This window comes from Caloenas nicobarica, chromosome 23 (assembly GCF_036013445.1).
Source record: "Caloenas nicobarica isolate bCalNic1 chromosome 23, bCalNic1.hap1, whole genome shotgun sequence".
NCBI lineage: Eukaryota > Metazoa > Chordata > Aves > Columbiformes > Columbidae > Caloenas > Caloenas nicobarica.
The window spans coordinates 1,775,679-1,791,521 of record NC_088267.1 but is presented as its reverse complement, the minus strand read 5'-3'; the positions used below and the strand labels follow the sequence as shown (position 1 = coordinate 1,791,521).

The window sequence follows — 15,843 nt, the reverse complement described above, 5'->3', positions numbered from 1 at the left end:
CAGGCAGGGTGCAGGGAGCACTGTGCAGACAGACAGACAGGGTGCACTGTGCAGACGGAGATCAGGGCTCGGGCCCCAGCGCGCGCTGCCAGCACCCCCTGGTGGCGGGAGCGGCCCCGCTGGGCCCCGCCCGGCCCTGCCCGTTCCTGCCCCTCCCGGGGAGGGCGACAGGCACCTCTCGCCCCCTCCGAGCCCCCGCCACAGTGCGCACCCACCTGGGATGCAGCTCCCCCAAAGGCTGCACCCCTTCGCGGGTGCACCCCAGCATGCGATGCACCCCCTCTCAGCACGGCGCGTACCCCACCGTGGTGCTCACCCCCTCCCTATGTGCACCCCGTGTTGTGCACCGCGTGTTGTGCACCCCACTTTGCTCACCACCACTGCCCACCCTGCAGGTCATGTGCCCCCCCCAGCAGCGCCTCTCGGGGTGCCGCGGGCTGGCAGCAGGGTCCAGGGCTCCAAAGCGCACCCCAAAGTGATGCCCCCCCTGCCTGCACACACGGGCAGCCAGCTGTGCCCTCACCCCGGCATTAGGGTGTTTAATACCTCCCCCTCCCGCACACCCAACGCACACGTTAGGAAACACCCCAGAAGGACAAATCCACCAGATTTATTCCAAACGAGACTTACATTAAGGAGGCAAAGCGCTGGGGCAGCGCAGCCTGTGGGAAAGCTGACCCGTGCTCCAGCGAGGACCAGGGACGTGTCCTGCGGGGACAGCCGGGCAGGAGAGGCTCCCCCGAGGAGCTGGAGCCACCGCCGAGGCTGGGGGGATGCAGCGGGACATCCGCCTCCAGACACAAATCCCCGAAATTCATTTACATCCCAGCTGTTTGGGGAGGCAACACCAGCCAGTGCCCAGGTCCCCAGAGCCCCCTAAAAAGGCACCACGGTCCCAGGGTGCCAAGGGAGATGACAGCAGCTGGTGAAAACCAAACCCTCCCAAGGCAAGGCGGTGGTCTCCACTAGAAGAAGAGGCACCACCAAAGGCACTACACAAACACAGGGATGATAAGAGCTTTAAAAACATCCTCAAATCTTTCTCAGCCCTTGCTGATTGTCCCTGCTTGGCACTTCGTCTCTTTCAAGTTAAAACAGAAGACCTGCAAGAAGGCACAACCCAGCAGAGGTGTTCCTGCGTGCAAAACGCGAGGCTAAGGCAGAGCTGGGGCTGTCCCCGGCCTCGAGGGACAAGGCCACGAGGGCTCCGAGCCGGCGGCGGGATGCCACCTCAGCTGAAGTCCCGGCCTGGCAGCACCAGTGGAGCCACCAAAGTCCAGAGGTAGAGCAGGAGCCCGGCCCAGCTGGAGCAGATCTTCACCCACACGGCCGTCCAGGGGCTCGTCAGCACCTGCAAGCTCTCGTCGGGCCTGGAACAGCAAACGAGCGGGTGGCACCCGTCACTGCGCCAGACGGGTGACGTCCCCCTGCTCCCCCCATGTCCCCGGGATCCCGGCTGCAGCCAAGGATGCTGCAGGAGGGAGCCGGTGACCCCAGGCACGACCTGCCACAGACAGCCCTATGCTACCTCAAAATAATTAACACTGATTAGAGTGACTGATAAGTGGGCTTGCACAGGGATGCATCTCAGCAAACAGCTCTGCCCAGCGCAAGAGCATGGAGGACATCGGGAGAAGGGGACACAGAGGAAGGGGGACAGTCCCCGGTCACCGCAGGAGCTCTGCCCACCTGTACCAGTTGGTGAGGGTCATCATGATGTACAGGGCAGCGAGGAGGAGGCAGAGGTGGAAGAAGGTGTAGTTGTAGGACACGCCGTCCTGCTCGTTGTCGTAGGCGCGGTGCAGCCCGTTCTCCACGGCCGCCGCCTCGCCGCCCGCCCCAGCCACGCTTTCCTCCGTCAGCATCAGCTTGTTGACCTGCGGGTGGTCCGAGGAGCGGACGCTGCGGGCAGAGGGACGGCAGGCTCAGGGCTGCCTGCCCGCGGCCTCCTCGGCTGCCCCCCCGGCCCGAGCTCAGCCCCCCATGCCTGGGGACAGCTTTGCAAGAGACACTCAGCGACAAAAGCCCCAGACCAAGCTGTGACCTCCCCTCCAGTGTCACCTTTCCCTAAAAGCCTCCCAATGCCTCTCCGCTCCAGGCAGGCAGAGGGACAGTGCCGTCCCCAGGGACATAACCAAGTCCTCACCTGATGAAGAGGGCGCAGAGGATGAAGATGATCAGCCCCACGATGCTTGGGGCGTCCCACCAGGTTGTCACCGGCTGGGTGGCTGTCGCCGAGCTGGTGCTGTTCCTCACCAGCAGCGTGGGGTTACACGTCGGGGCTGAGCGGACACACACAGGGGGTTCAGCACCTTTCTCCAGAGACCCAGGGGGCAAAGCACCCACCCCAGTGTGTGGTCCTGTCCCACGCACCCCGCTCCCGAACCCAAGGCCACATCCTGCTTACTCGGTACATTGGCCAGGGCGGACCAGGTGACGTAAATGGTGTAGAGGGTGATGAGAGACGCCTGCAGCAGTCCCGAGTGCGGCTGAGCATCCTGCAAACGCAACGGCGGGTGCTCAGGCCTGGTCCTGTACCCTGCGGAGACACAGCCACCGGCCTCCTAGGTGTCCCCCCCGTCACCTCACCTGGATCTTGGGCAGGATGGACACGGCAGAGACAAAGAAGCAGAGGATGAGGTTGATGCTGATGAGGACCTTGCCCTCCGTGCAGCCCTCGGGCTTGGTGTAGTAGATGTAGAGCAGAACTACAGCCGCAATGGAGGCGGCGTAGAAGGTGAAGGTGACGATGCAAAGGGCTGGGGGAGGAAACAAAAAGAAAAGAGGGTGGAGCAGAGCCTCAGGTCACCGCCAGCTCAGTGTCACCCACCCCCAGGATGAGTTCCCCCACCCCTGAACCCTCTGCGGTGCCACCGTACCCACCTGCGTACCAGCCCTTGGCATTGCTCTCGCCCGCGTTGCGCAGCCACAGCTGGCTCCAGGAGTGGGCGAAGTCGATGAGGAGAACGAGCTGGATGAGGATGAAGAGGAAGGAGCCGACCACGCCAAAGTAAAACCAGACTTGGAGGGCAAGAGAAAAGCCAGTTAAGAGCAGGAAAAAATGGGAATTTGCCAGCTCCATCCTGGGTTTGACCCTGTGCTGAGGGTTAACCCAGCGGGCAGGGCGGGCAGGTCCTCACCTGAGGTGAAGGCACCATCAGGGATGTAGAAGGCCCCCACCGTGATCCCCACCAGCACCAGGAACTTGAAGAACCAGAAGCTGCGGGAGGAGAGAGACGGCACGGTCTGCAAGCGGGAGCCCAGCGGGGAAGGGGGCTCTGTGTCCCCCCCAGGGACGGACACTCACCCGTTCTGCACGGCGGCTCGCGGGTCCTTGCTGCTGCGCACGCACACCATGATCAGCGCGAAGAGGAAGAAGAAGGCGGCCATGGCGAAGCCCATGCGGTACACGGCTTTGTGGCCCAGGAAGCTGCTGCAGTTGACGTGGTTCTGGATGCCCAGGACCGACTCGCTGCCTTCACAGAAGCCAGGGAGCTGCAAAGGTGACAGGAGGGTGAGCATCACCCCAGCATCCCACACCCACCACGAGCCCTGGTGCCACCAAAGATGGGCCAGCCCATGACTGCTCCAATGCCACCTGTGAAGCAAATGGTTGGCCCGCTTGGGGACAGCGTGGGGGTGACACAGCTAAAGCCACCCTGCAGGTCAGTGGAAAGCTGGGATGAAACCAGCATTTCCCAAAAAGCCCAGCCCAGCCCTCGCATTAGCTCTGCTGGGAGACCACCGGCTGAAGTCCCACCTCCGTGACTTGCAAGTCACTTGGCCAGTTGAACCCAAAAATGGGATGTCTCCTGCAACACGTTTGGGAAAACCAGATAACGCATGAAATCATCTTGCTGCATTTTCTCCTCCATGGAAAACCAGGGTTAATAACACCCTCTCTCAGTGAGATGCTCAGAAAAAAAAGGAATAGAATCAACATAAAGCCCCAAAAATTCACTTTCTGATTCAGCCTCATGTACCCACCACAAACTAAACCTCTTCCCCATTACAACCAAGCCCAGCGACTTCCGGGAGTTATTTACCTTGTACAGCTCCTTCTCCACGCCAGGGATTATCATAATGATGGACACGAGGGTGCCGAGGAAGAGGAAGAAGGTGAAGAGGAGGCGGGAGACAGTGGAGTTCTTGGCCGAGGGGCAGCAGCCGCAGAGCAGGCAAGGCGCGGAGCCGCAGAGACAGGACGCCTGCAACGAGAGCATCCCCGTGTCAGAGAGGCCGAAATTTGGCCTGGAAAATGGTGAGGTTTGTTGTTGTTTAAGAGACTGTTGGATTTGGGGGTTGACCTCTGGGAAAGCTGCAGGTAGACGAGTTGGTTTCTAGGAGGAGGTTTTTGGGAGCCCTCAGCATCTCTGGAGCCTGACGGAGGTTTGTTTTCGAGGATGACTCTTACGTGGCCAAGCTCCACAGCTGTATTTCAGGTTTTACAGCCTCTTGCAACCATAGGAAGACTGCCGAGGTAACGGGGCACAGCAGCCCCGTCCCACTGACCTTCTTGGTGACACGCGAGAGTCCCATGTCACCAGGAGCCTTTTTTCATGGCTCCTGGTGCCCTTCTTGGGTCCCCCACCTCTAAGATCCTTTGCAAAGGAGCCCTGTGCCACACACTAACCCGACCTGCTGCCTGGGCACCTCTTGATTTTAGCCTTTTTCTTTAAAAACAAGTGGGTTAAGAGCAAGGAAAATCCTCCCATGTTAAGGACATGCTCTGATACACCTCCCTGAAAAGTCTTTCAAAAACGCCCCTAAGTATGAACACGGCCAGCGGCCAAACAGCGGGATGGAAAAAGCCAACGAGGGAAGCGGCTGCAGAGCGAGAGCGGTGGAGTAACAAGGAAGTATCGGTTTTCAGCCACTGTAGATGAAAGATTAACCTCTCCAGTTTCGCTATCCACTTCCTCATTAAATCCAGCTCACCTCCTGCACGACTTGCACGTCGTGGCTGTTCCGCTCCCTCCTCGGCCTGGGGGCTGGGAGAGCGTGGATGGAGCTGGACAAGCGCTGTCCACCCAGCCAGGGAACAACGTGAACACAACTACCCCAACCCAACACCAACCCAACTACCCCAAGCCAACTACACCAGCTCAACAAAACCAGCCCAACAACACCAGCACAACAACACATCTTCTGCAAGCTGCCTTTACCCCAGCAACACCCAGGATGCAAAGACTGAGTCAAGCCAACGCAATGCTGAGCAACCGGTCTTTGCCTCCTGTTAAATTAACAACCCAGCAGGTTAATCAGTACCAAAGCCACAGGGCCAGGCACACGCTTGGGAGGCTGGTGGCTCTCACGCCTGGCAGGTGGCTTTGCATGGGTACAATGATGCCGACAGTCCCCAGGAGGTGCCCAAACCACGACGGGGGCTGCACGAGCCCCAGCGTTCACTCTGGCTTGGGCTGGGCTCTGCTGGCAACAGCCTGCCCCCAGGGAAGGCAGCTCGGGACGACCGCGCTGCTCATGGCAGCGCTGGGCAGAGGCTGGCAAGAGAGGCGGAGATGGGGTGGTTGGTTTTGGTTTGGTTCTTTCTCCGTGTTGTGGTTTTTCAGTTCAGAACGGAGCTAAAACATCCTCCTTAGTCCACCAGCTCCACTGGAAGGAGGAGGAGAATTGAATCTACTCTGTTACCACAGCCTGGGCCAGAATCATTTTTTGGGGGAAAAAATCCAGAATTAGGCCAGAACCTCCCCATCCCTGCTCTAGAGTAACTCCCAGGTTTTCTGATACCTGCCCTTAAGGAAAAGTATTGGATGCATGTTGCAGACAGAGGCCTTGCAGACTGCCCTCCATCTGATCTTACGTTTCAAAAGCTCCTGGTCGTTAAACCTCCAGAACTTTGAGATCACGTTGTGAAACCAGCCCCATTCCCAGGCCGGTGCCTCCTGGGTCGGTGTCACCGCCCTGCCTGGCCCTGTGCCCGCAGGTGAGGCAATGCCAGGAACGGCAGCACCGGCCGTGGGCAGCTGCTGCGTCACCGGGCACAGCATCCGGATCCTGCACCCCATGTCACTGGGCACAGCACCCTGCATCACACGCCCTGCACCCGCCCTGGGCCATGGCACCCACACACAGCAGCCCCACCTGCAGACCTGCATCCCCTGTCCCGGCTCCTTCTTACTCCATCTCCGGCCTCCTGCTTTGGGGCTCAGCAGTGAGAACCAGGCAGGACCCCCAGCCTCTCAAGCATCACATGGGTGCAGCAGCACTGGACCCCTCAGTATATAAGAGCAGGGGGGCCAGGACCACCCTGCTTCCCCAGGGGCAGCAGGGCATCACCCCGCCGGCTCCCCACATCCCCCAGGTGCACTGGGGCACAGCACCCCAGGCACCCTCAGACTCCATCTTCCTCTCAACCGTGACATTCACGAGCCTCAGAATTATCTGGGGTGAACCCCCTGGGTCTCCCCTGGATACCCCAGGGGGCTGTGGGATGCCCTGCTCCGGGTGTCCCTCACATCCCCCCAAACACAGAGGGGTGCATCGATCCAGGGGTCCCCTGCATCCCCCTGGGCGCCCCTGCACCCCCCCAGGCACAGACGGGTGCATCCCCCGGGGGTCCCCTGCACCCCCTGGCTGCAGCGCGGCGCACCCTCCGCCCGCATCTCCTCCGTCTCCCCAGGGGTATCGGGGCACATCCCGGGGTGTCCCTCGCATTTCCCTGGGCCTCCCCTGCACCTCCCATCCGGACCCGCAGCAGCACCGACTCGCCCGCCCCGGGGCCGCGCCCGCCGCTGCGGTGCGGGGATCGGCCGCAGCCCCGTTCCGCACCCCGCTCCCGTCCCGCTCCCGCCCCGCAGCCCCGGCCGGGCACTCACGCAGCTGAGCAGGGAGCAGACGCCCAGACAGGCCCCCATGGTGCGGCCACCGCTCCCCGCTCCCTCCGCGGCCGCGCCGGCTCCGCCCGGAGCGGCCCCGCGGCTCCGGCTCGGGGCGGGCGCTGCCGCCTCCCCCGGGGCGGCCCCTGCGGCGGCGGGGCGGGGCCCTCCCGACCGCCGGGAATCCGCTGCATCCCCCCCCGAGCCCCTCGGAGCGGGGAAGGGGCTCCTCGGATCCTCCTGCACCGTTTAGCGCCGAGGGGACCCCGCCGACAGCGGGAGCCCGGCCCGGAGCGGGGGCTCGGGGATGCCCCGGGGCTGGGGGTGCTGCCCACGCACCCACCGCGGGAAGGGGTTGGCTCCTCAGAAGGCAGCTCGGGGTCCCAAGGCGTGTTTTGGGTGTGTTCACTGTGAACTGGGTTCCCTTGGAAAGGCCGGGTCAGGTCCCCACCAACACACGTCCCCAGAGCAGCTGACAATGCTGTGGGGACCTGGGGTCGCCTGGCACCTGGATCCCAGTGAGAAGTTAACGAAGCCCTGTGATTTTCTGTCATTGATGCAGCTTGTGCAGGTAGATACGACCTTGCTGAGGGCTGCTGATGGGAGACGTGGGGTCAGCAACAGCATTTGAGGCCCAGAAAGCGCAGAGTGCTGGGCTGCTCCTGGCCATCAAGTCCTATAAGTCCAGTGCACCATTCCTCTCCAACACACATACCGGCTCCAGTACACCACCCAGCTGCAGTACATCACACCACCCAGCTGCAGTACATCACACCACCCAGCTCCAGCACACCACCCAGCTGCAGTACATCACACCAACCAGCTCCAGTACACCAACCAGCTCCAGTACACCACCCAGCTCTTCCTTGCTCCAGCCTTTCCCTATGGTCTCTGGCACCTGGGATTCCTGAAAGTTGCTCTTGCAAGTAAAGAAGCAAAGGCAGCATTCAGTTCTTCAGCCTTTCCTGTGTCTTGTGGCACTGGGTCCCCCATCTCATGGAGCAACGTGACCATATTTTTCCTAGTCTTCCTTTTGTCATCTATGTACTTATGGCAGCTCTCCTTGCTGTCACCTCCCAGCTCCAGCAGACCCACCAGCTCCAGCAGACACTGGCTCCAGCACAGCTTCCATCTCCAGCACATCTACCAGGCTGAACAAACTCCCCCTGTGGGACTAGACCCCGGGCGAGAGGGGACAAGGGACACACGGTGCCAAGGGTGGGAGCTGGAGCTGGGTGGGCAGCGGGTTTCCCTGCCTGACTGGTGTCTGGCACGTCCACCCGGAGCAGCGAGTGCTGCCCTGCTGCTGGCGTGCATAATTCAGGGGCTGAGATAAACTGGGATGTGCTAGCCCACATCCAGACCCTAAATTTAGACAGCGGGGAATGTACGTGAGTATGCGGCAGCAGGCAGGATTTGGGGGGCACAGAGCTGTGGCAGGCAGGAGCCAATGTGTCCCCTGTGTCCTTGAGGCTGAGGAGGGTGTCACACTTCTTGCTTCAAAGGTAAAGCTCCGGGGTTTGGCTTCTGTTGGCACAAATTAAAAAAAAACCAGCTCTACTCTGTGGGCTCCCAGAAGCTGCCAGCTGGTTGCACCCTGCAACAGGAGAGGTCAGTGCCCATAAATTGCTCACTGATGTCAGCGGAGCTCAGGTTGCTTTTCTCTTTGGGAGGTGGCCGGGGGGTGGCTGGGGCCCTGCCTGGTCTGGCTGTGTGCGGGCACGGGTCTGGCAGCGCCTGCGGGACAGGCAGTGGCCTTGGGGACGCGATGGGCTGGTGGCAGACACAGCACTCGGCTGGGAGTGGGGGCTCTGGATGGTCCCATCCCTTCCTGGTTGGATACCCAAGCCCCGTAACACCTGCAGCAGGAATGTCCTTCAGTCCTTGTCCTCCAGGAAGGGCAAATCGGATGGAGGGGGGTTTGTGCCCTTGGTCCTGCTGTCCCCATGTGCCTTGTAGGGATGTGAGCCTGTTGGCATGCAGGGGACAGAAATCCCACCGGCTCCGTGGACCCTGGACGGACCGATCCTCCTCACAGTCCCCTCATCCCCTTTAGTGATGCCACCAGATGGCAGTGCCAGTATGAGACCGGTGCACACAGCTGCGGGCAGCGGGGACAGTGGCTGGGGACAGTGGCCGGGGACAGTGGCTGGTCTTGGTCCCTGCCCGCTCCTGCATGGCCAAACAGGGCCCCTGCCAGGAGGGACAGGACACCCCACTTGTGTCACAGGGGTGTCCCCACACCTGGCTTTTGCTGGTGAGCAGCAACCATGCCACTGCCGTCACTAACAGCATCAGCCCCTCACTGTCACCTCTCGGGAGGTGACATGTCTGCAGTGACAGCTGCTCCAGGGCTGGAGCTGGACCTGGCAGGGCAGGCAGCAATGTCACGAGTGACAGAGCTGTGACAGTCCCCCCTGCACCGAAGGACATGCTGCTTTTACATCACCCTGCACACAGGGAAGATGAAGGATGGGAGATGAACCCAGGGACGCGTGGCTGCCTCCAGCACCCCTGCAGCAGGAGCCCCCAGCCTGTGTCCCACTGCTCAGCAGGGCTGGGAGCACCCTTGCCCATGGATCCCTGATAAAACACCTTTTTTTCTGCTCAGCCTCTCCCTCTGCTACTTCTCCTGCATCACTCAGCATCCCTGAAGCACAAGGGGACATTTTCTTTCCCCTTCCTCCTGTCTCTGGTTCATTAGGGGCCAGGGGATTGTTTTCTGCCCACTGTGGGGGGGTTATAGGGCTGGGGGTGGCCCCAGACTGGCAGCACAGCTTGCCAGGGGTGCCCTCCCACCTAGGGACCCGGGGGGGAAAGAAATGATCTCATGTGACAGTATCTGGGACAATACCAGCTTAGCAGTGGGCGCAGCCAGAAGGGCTCCTGCTGAGCCCGAGCGATGCTACTCATGGATGAACCAACATTATGGTGATTAATAATAATTAATAATCAAGTCTGTATTTGGAAAATCAGCTGAATTCATCAAGCACCTTTCCTCCTGAGCATCATCTAGTGCAGGCAAATGCAGGCATGGTGTAAGGTGCGTTTTTGGTGTGATGATTTGGGGTTTGACAAACCCCAGGTCCACGGGGTTGTCCAACCTCCATCGCCCTGGTGGTTGGCCCCGCTCCTGGATGGGGCTTTTAGGGCGCCCAGGACCCTCAGCCACCAGCTGCCAGCAAGGATGTCACAGCTTGGTGTTTTGGGTGCTCTGGGGAACTGCTCCAAGATCTCTGGGCACTGCTTGTCTGTGCTGGGAGGTGTGGGGGTCCCCCTGCCCTTCCTGCACTGTGAGAGGCCAGGCGAGGGGGGCAGCGATGAAGCTGCCCCCCGTTTACTGCCAGCTGTGTATTTTCTCAGCCCCCCGACGAGAAGGGGGACAGGCACAAAGCCAGGCTGGGATGGGAAGGACAAATGCAAAAGTCCTGCAATTGCAGCATCTCCCTCCCCCGTTGTCTAAGGATGTCTTTGAGTCAGGGAATTAGTTTTCTGCTAAGCTCTTCTGTAATAAACAGGGACACGGGAGGACTTGCAATGGGTGATTGCTTGGCCTTTAATTACAGACAGAGGTAAGGTGGTCATGGTCACAGGAGCCAGGATTCAAACCCAGTGGAAACGAGGGGGTTGATTTCCAGGAGCACCATTGCAGGCACCTGCAGAACCTTCTGCACTTGAGCTCCAACTTTGGCCCTTTTGTTCACCAGGAGCCTCCCGTCCTGCAGCACCGCAGGCTTAGCAGCAGAATACATCTCAAATGCATCAGCTCAACCGAGGAGCCTGATGTAGATCAAGAAAACCCTCAGAATGTAGTGATGGGCATCCTACCTGCTGGCATTGCCGCTGGGAAACCCACTGAGAATTGCATTTGGGACCCTCTTTGAGGACATTTTGCCAGTTTGAGATGTCTTAAAGGCCAGTGGGGTGACGCGGGGCTGTCATGGCTGGTGGTTTCTGTAATGGGCCATCACCAAACCTCTCGCTTGGTCTTGTCCACGAAGCCTCTCCCAGCCAGAAAAGCAAAGCACTGCAAGGCCAAGAAATGCTGGGCACCCTCTGTCCTTGAAGCTTGATTTAGCGACTGGCTGGAAAAGCTTCGGCATTTCCCTGCTGAGTTTGGACAGACGCTGTTTGTCTTCCTGGTGGCGGTGGCCAGATGCCTGGTGGGTGATGGATGAGAGTGTCACACAGGAGTTTCTGCACTGACACAACTGCTGGGAAGGAAAATCTGGGGAGGAGGTGACTCCACTGTGAGCTGAATATCCCCCCCGTGGCACCAGGATCTGAGTCAGTGGGGTAGGGAGGCTGGGGGAGGAAGAAGCAGGGGAGAGTTTGATCTGAAGGTGTCCTTGGTCCCCCAGGCGGGACGACCTGGCTCTCCTGTCATTCCCAGTCTGCAGCCTCCACACCGCTGGGTACTTCTGCGCTAGGTCTGAGACCCCCAATTTACTTTTCCGGCACCCAAAGTTTCTGACCTTCCTCCAAACTCCAGCACAAGAGCCCCTGAGCCCCTCACCTGCATTTTTCAACATCCCCTGTGTGACGGGGTGTCCCCAGTGCCACCCAGGCATCCCAGCTGCCGGGATTGCAAATTTGGGATGCCTGTGGAAAGCTGCGTATGGCGCAGGCAGTTTTCGAGCCTGTTCATTTTCAGCCTTAATGATTCTTCCTTTTGGAGGAATGGCTAATGAGCCATGGGGATCCAATTAGATTTCTCCAGTCAGCCTTTTGCCTCATTCCTTGCTGTTTAAAACAAAAAGAAAGAAAAAAAACCCCACGAGCGCCGGCATGGAGACAATTAGATCAGTGTCTCCTTAATGAGTTCACGGCTCCGGCAGCAATATCTGTCTTTGACAGGAGAGACAGAAACAGAGCTGCACCCGTGGCAGAGCAATCCATGGGGTGGGAGCCATGTTCCCCCCTTTGCAGACCCTTTGTGGGGTGCAGGGGAGCTCACAGGGTCCTCATCAGGTTGGGGTTTGCTCCCTGCACCAGATGCTTTGCACAACACCCACATGGATCCCCAGAGCCACCTGGCTTTTTTATTAAGTGCAGCAGCATCTGGGGTTTTATACCATGTTTCTACCGGATCAGGGATGCTGATAAAGCCCAGCTGCTCTCCAGGATAAAATATCCCAATTTGGGTGGGAGGACCCCAGGAAAGCCCAGGGTGGGAGAGAAACGGGGCCACCAAAGCAAGGACAAGCGATGAGATGCCATTGGGAGCATCAAAGCCACGGTGATGCTCACCTGGATGGGGACGAGACACTGCGGGGGGGAAGATGCCAGCAGCGAGGACATCCTTGTCCCCCCCGGTGCTGGCAGACCCCTCTCCTGGCCGCGGTTGTGGCCGTGCTGCCGAGCCCCACGTGCCCCTGCCGAGCAGATTTTGCTTAGCTGCCTGGGCTATATTTAGCTGCCTGTAAAAGGGGATAGCGAGCAGCGCTGGAGCCAGTGGCACAGCTAAGAATGTCAACGTAAAAGCAGCCAGGGATAAAAAAAGCCCAGCCCGGGCTCTGGGAGCTTTACACAAATCCCTCTGGCTGCCGGAGGCGGAGGCAGTGAACAGGCAGTGAACAGGCAGGGCTGCAGGCAGTGAACAGGCAGGGCTGCAGGCAGCGCCTGCATTCCCGCCGGGTGATGGCTACTCGGTCAGTTAGCAATTTGCCTGCGGTGATTTGGGCTGATTTGGCTGGTTTACAGCACCCCAGCATTCAGCCAGACAGTGAGGGTCTGCCGGGGGAGAACGGGGCCTGAAGTCTGGTGGTTTTGGTTAAATCCCAGGGCTTTTGTGGCAGGCATCCCCCTCTGCTGGCAGGGGACAGTTTGTGAGGCTCCCCGCATCCCCATCCATGCAGCTGGAAGTTACTGGAGCATGAACAACAGATCTGAGCTCTTTTTTTGCCCATGAAGATGTGTTTTGGGATGCTTTCTTTATGCCCAGTTAACTCCACCAAACCTTTCTTCCAAAGGCTCATCTCGCCACCCTGATCTGGTCTCTTAAAGCCAAAACCGGGCAAATCCCACCATGTCCCAGCCATTATTTTGGTTGAATTTTCCCATTCTGCTGGGAATGGCAAAGTTGCAGCTGAGTTGCAAAGACCTGTGCAACTCATTGCAGGTATTCCAGCTGCCTTGATCCACAGAAATAGGAAATACAGCCCATGTGCGGTCCCCCATTGCGGAGGGGGTGCGCGGGGCTGTGCTCGGACCCAGGGGCTGCTCGACTGCACGGCACAGGGGCAGGAGGTCTCCATCACCCGCATCGCGTCGTGTCTGGGGGGAGATGGTGCTGCGGAATCACTGTGCCCTGCAAAGGACGGTGCAGCGAGCTCAGCTCCAGATGGCTGAGTACCCGGAGCAACGAGGATGCCAGGGAAGGACATTGCTGTCTGCTGTGACCTTAACGTCCCCGTCGAGGCAGCACGGAGATGTCCAGACTTTCCTCTCAGTGGGACGCTCCACCCTACCTGGTGACAAATTGCCTCCCTGGGAGGTGTTTGCTGGTGTTTTCCCTCTAATATTAAATCCTCCAGGCAATGAGATGCTCTCACTGCCTTCGGCCTCTGAGATTGCATGGGCAGGATAGTTTTTCTGAAGGGCCAAGCAGGTTTTCTGCAGATCCAGGGCTGGTTCCCCCACGTAGGGGTGGCCCCAAGGCTGTGTCCTGCCCAGGCTCATGGAAAGTGTCTTTCCCCAGCCAGGGAACAACCTGCAGGTCCCCAGACCCTGTGACCCATGTCCCAAAATAGCACCTTAACAGAGGGACTGACGCAGCCCAGGGGAAAGCTCAGCTCAGGAATAACCTTTCCTCCATGTCACCTATATACCCAGGGAGAAATCAGGGTTTAAACTGGACTGGAAATTGGGAAGATACATCTAAAAGAGGAACAGCAAAGTGCTGCTCTCCCTGGGAGGTGACTTTTATCGCAGGTCAGAGCCCGCAGTGCTGGGCGGGCGAGTGGAGAACAGCACTGCTCCTCCCTGCCTGCACCTCCCTTTTTTAGGAGAAAATAGGATTTAAAGCAGGTGGCAGAGCAGGAAGCAGCATCATTTCCCTGAAGGATAAAGCGAGATCTGTCCAGATGCTTGGGAGGGCTCGAACAGTATATTTTAGGTCCCTCATCAGCAGGGATGCTCACGCTGCTGGGAGCACGCTGGGAAGAGGAACCCAATGCCTGCAAAGCCCAAGAGCAAAGCAACCTTTGTTCCCTAGTCGGTGCAGTACCGAGCACCACAGCACAGCCCGGTATCAACGCTGAACAGGTCCTGCCTGATCTGGGAATAAGTTTTCCTTTCCCAGCTGCTGCACCAATATGTTTTTGCATCGCTGGAGCTTGTACTCAGGAGTTTTGTGAGCTTCAGCTGGGAGTTTGGGGTCCTGATGCTCCCCATGTCCTGGATGCAGGCAGGTCTGGAGAGGTTCTTTGCTGCCATCAATGCACATGGAGGGACTTGCACACTTCTTGCATGCCTCAGTTTCCCCAGCTCCCCCAGCCCAGCCATCCCCAAAGGCTCACACTGGCAGAGAGAAGTGCTGAGCCTGGGTGGGAATGGGGACTGTGCTGTAGCTCTCCCTGGGCAGAGCATCCCTTGGGAACAGCTGGATGAAGAGGCACCCACCCCAGGGTGCTCCAGCAGGACCCTCCCCAACCACCCTGGGCTTCCCTCCTCTCCCTCCCCATCCCCGCAGCATCTCCTCCCTTGCTCCCACTCACCCCCCGGAGCAGAGGGATGGCAGCCGTCCCTCTGCCAGCCAGTGTCACATCCCATCAGGTGCCAGGCAGGATAAACATCGCCGATGCTCGGCCTGAGACTGCTCCGGAGAGGGGAGACAGTCAAGGAGAAAACGGAGCGTGAGGAGGCTAAAAATAGCGCCTGGCAAAGGCTCCCCTCCCCACCAGCCGCGCGGGAGCTGCCAGTCGCCCGTCACCACGCGTGAGCGAGCAGGCAGGATGATGTCCCTCCTGCTGGCTGCTGGGGCCATGGCTCCAGCCCCCCCTGAGCTGTTGGGGGTATGGGGGTACCAAAGGCTCAGATCAGCCAAGTCTTGGCTGCTCAAGCATCTCTCGTCCCTCTGCAGCCCCGGAATGGTGAGGCTCATCCTAGTTTGCTATGCTGGTTGGTGTAGAGGTCAGGAAAGCATCAACCTTCCCGGGTCTGCAACCTCTGCCAGGCTTCTCCCCATGGCCCCCGAGCCCTGGGCAGTGCTGAGCTCCCCCAGGGAAGGGACAGGATGTGGACCTTGCTCCGGGTGCTGAGCATCACCCCTCCCTGTCAGCAGGGAGAGAAGCTTGACCAGAGCCAGGAATTTGGGATTGTGCCCCTAGAGCTGCTCCTGCTAGGAACAGCATCCCAGTGCAGGGCCAGGGCAGCAGGGGCGCTCTCACCCGGGGGACACCCCCACAAAAGCACTCCCCGCTTCCCCATCCACAGGGACATCCACCTCAGGAGGGGACATTTTGGAGCCTCTCATCAAAACCACTCTGTTTCCCAGTTGCACACACCAGTGGCAGCCCAAGGAGGTGGGTTATTGTTCCTGTGTGCAAATTTGAGTTGCTTTTAATTCACACTCAGGATGGGTCTGATCATCACTGTCTCCCCCCTCCCTCACTGCTCTGATCCAGCTCAGGGGTGCAGGTGTGGAACCCCCATCACGTTGGCCATGTCCACCCCTTGAGGTGACGCTGGTGCCAGGAGGAATCGGGGCTGCCAAGATGGTGACATCTGCTCTGCACCCAGGCCCTGCCCCGTGTCCTTCTGCAGTGAGAACAGTCCTTGTGTTGGGCAGAACATGGGGCTGGGATGTGATCAGATGGGTTTACCAGCCAGAACCCGGTTCTCCCAGCCCACCCACCGACCCTCCCCAGGCACCACGCACCACAGGGGTGCAGCCACGTATTTTGAACTTTTTTTTTTCCCAAAGATTTTGAGCCTGGCCATTATTTCTGGTTGAAATAAATGTGCAGGGAGGTGCGTAGGCTGGGGTCAAGCTGTGAACAGAGCC

The 15,843-nt window shown here is 59.3% G+C and overlaps 1 protein-coding gene across 2 annotated transcripts; it reads right to left on the bottom strand.

Moving 5' to 3' along the window:
* Positions 1-594: 594 nt before the first annotated feature.
* On the bottom strand, positions 595-14,682 carry SERINC2 (serine incorporator 2). 2 transcript variants are annotated; one of them, XM_065650726.1, is made up of 10 exons: positions 14,555-14,682; positions 4,047-4,208; positions 3,308-3,495; positions 3,141-3,220; positions 2,884-3,021; positions 2,590-2,759; positions 2,408-2,498; positions 2,147-2,282; positions 1,690-1,902; positions 595-1,370 (listed from the first exon to the last, which is right to left on the bottom strand). In XM_065650726.1, exons 2-10 carry the CDS (start codon positions 4,080-4,082, stop codon positions 1,232-1,234), a joined length of 1,191 nt encoding a protein of 396 aa, XP_065506798.1. In that variant the 5' UTR covers positions 4,083-4,208; positions 14,555-14,682; the 3' UTR covers positions 595-1,231. The 2 variants fall into 2 exon arrangements, with proteins under 2 accessions (XP_065506798.1, XP_065506797.1); XM_065650725.1 differs by lacking the exon at positions 14,555-14,682 and adding an exon at positions 6,837-6,944.
* Between the last annotated feature and the right edge of the window lie 1,161 nt (positions 14,683-15,843).

Coding starts and splice junctions, on each gene's coding strand:
- SERINC2 (XM_065650725.1), bottom strand. CDS start 6,875: ATGGGGGCCTGTCTGGGCGTCTGCTCCCTGCTCAGCTGC. Junction 3,221..3,307: donor CGAGCCGCCGTGCAGAACGG/GTGAGTGTCCGT, acceptor CTCCTCCCGCAG/CTTCTGGTTCTTCAAGTTCC. Junction 1,903..2,146: donor CTCTGCGCCCTCTTCATCAG/GTGAGGACTTGG, acceptor CTCTGCCCGCAG/CGTCCGCTCCTCGGACCACC.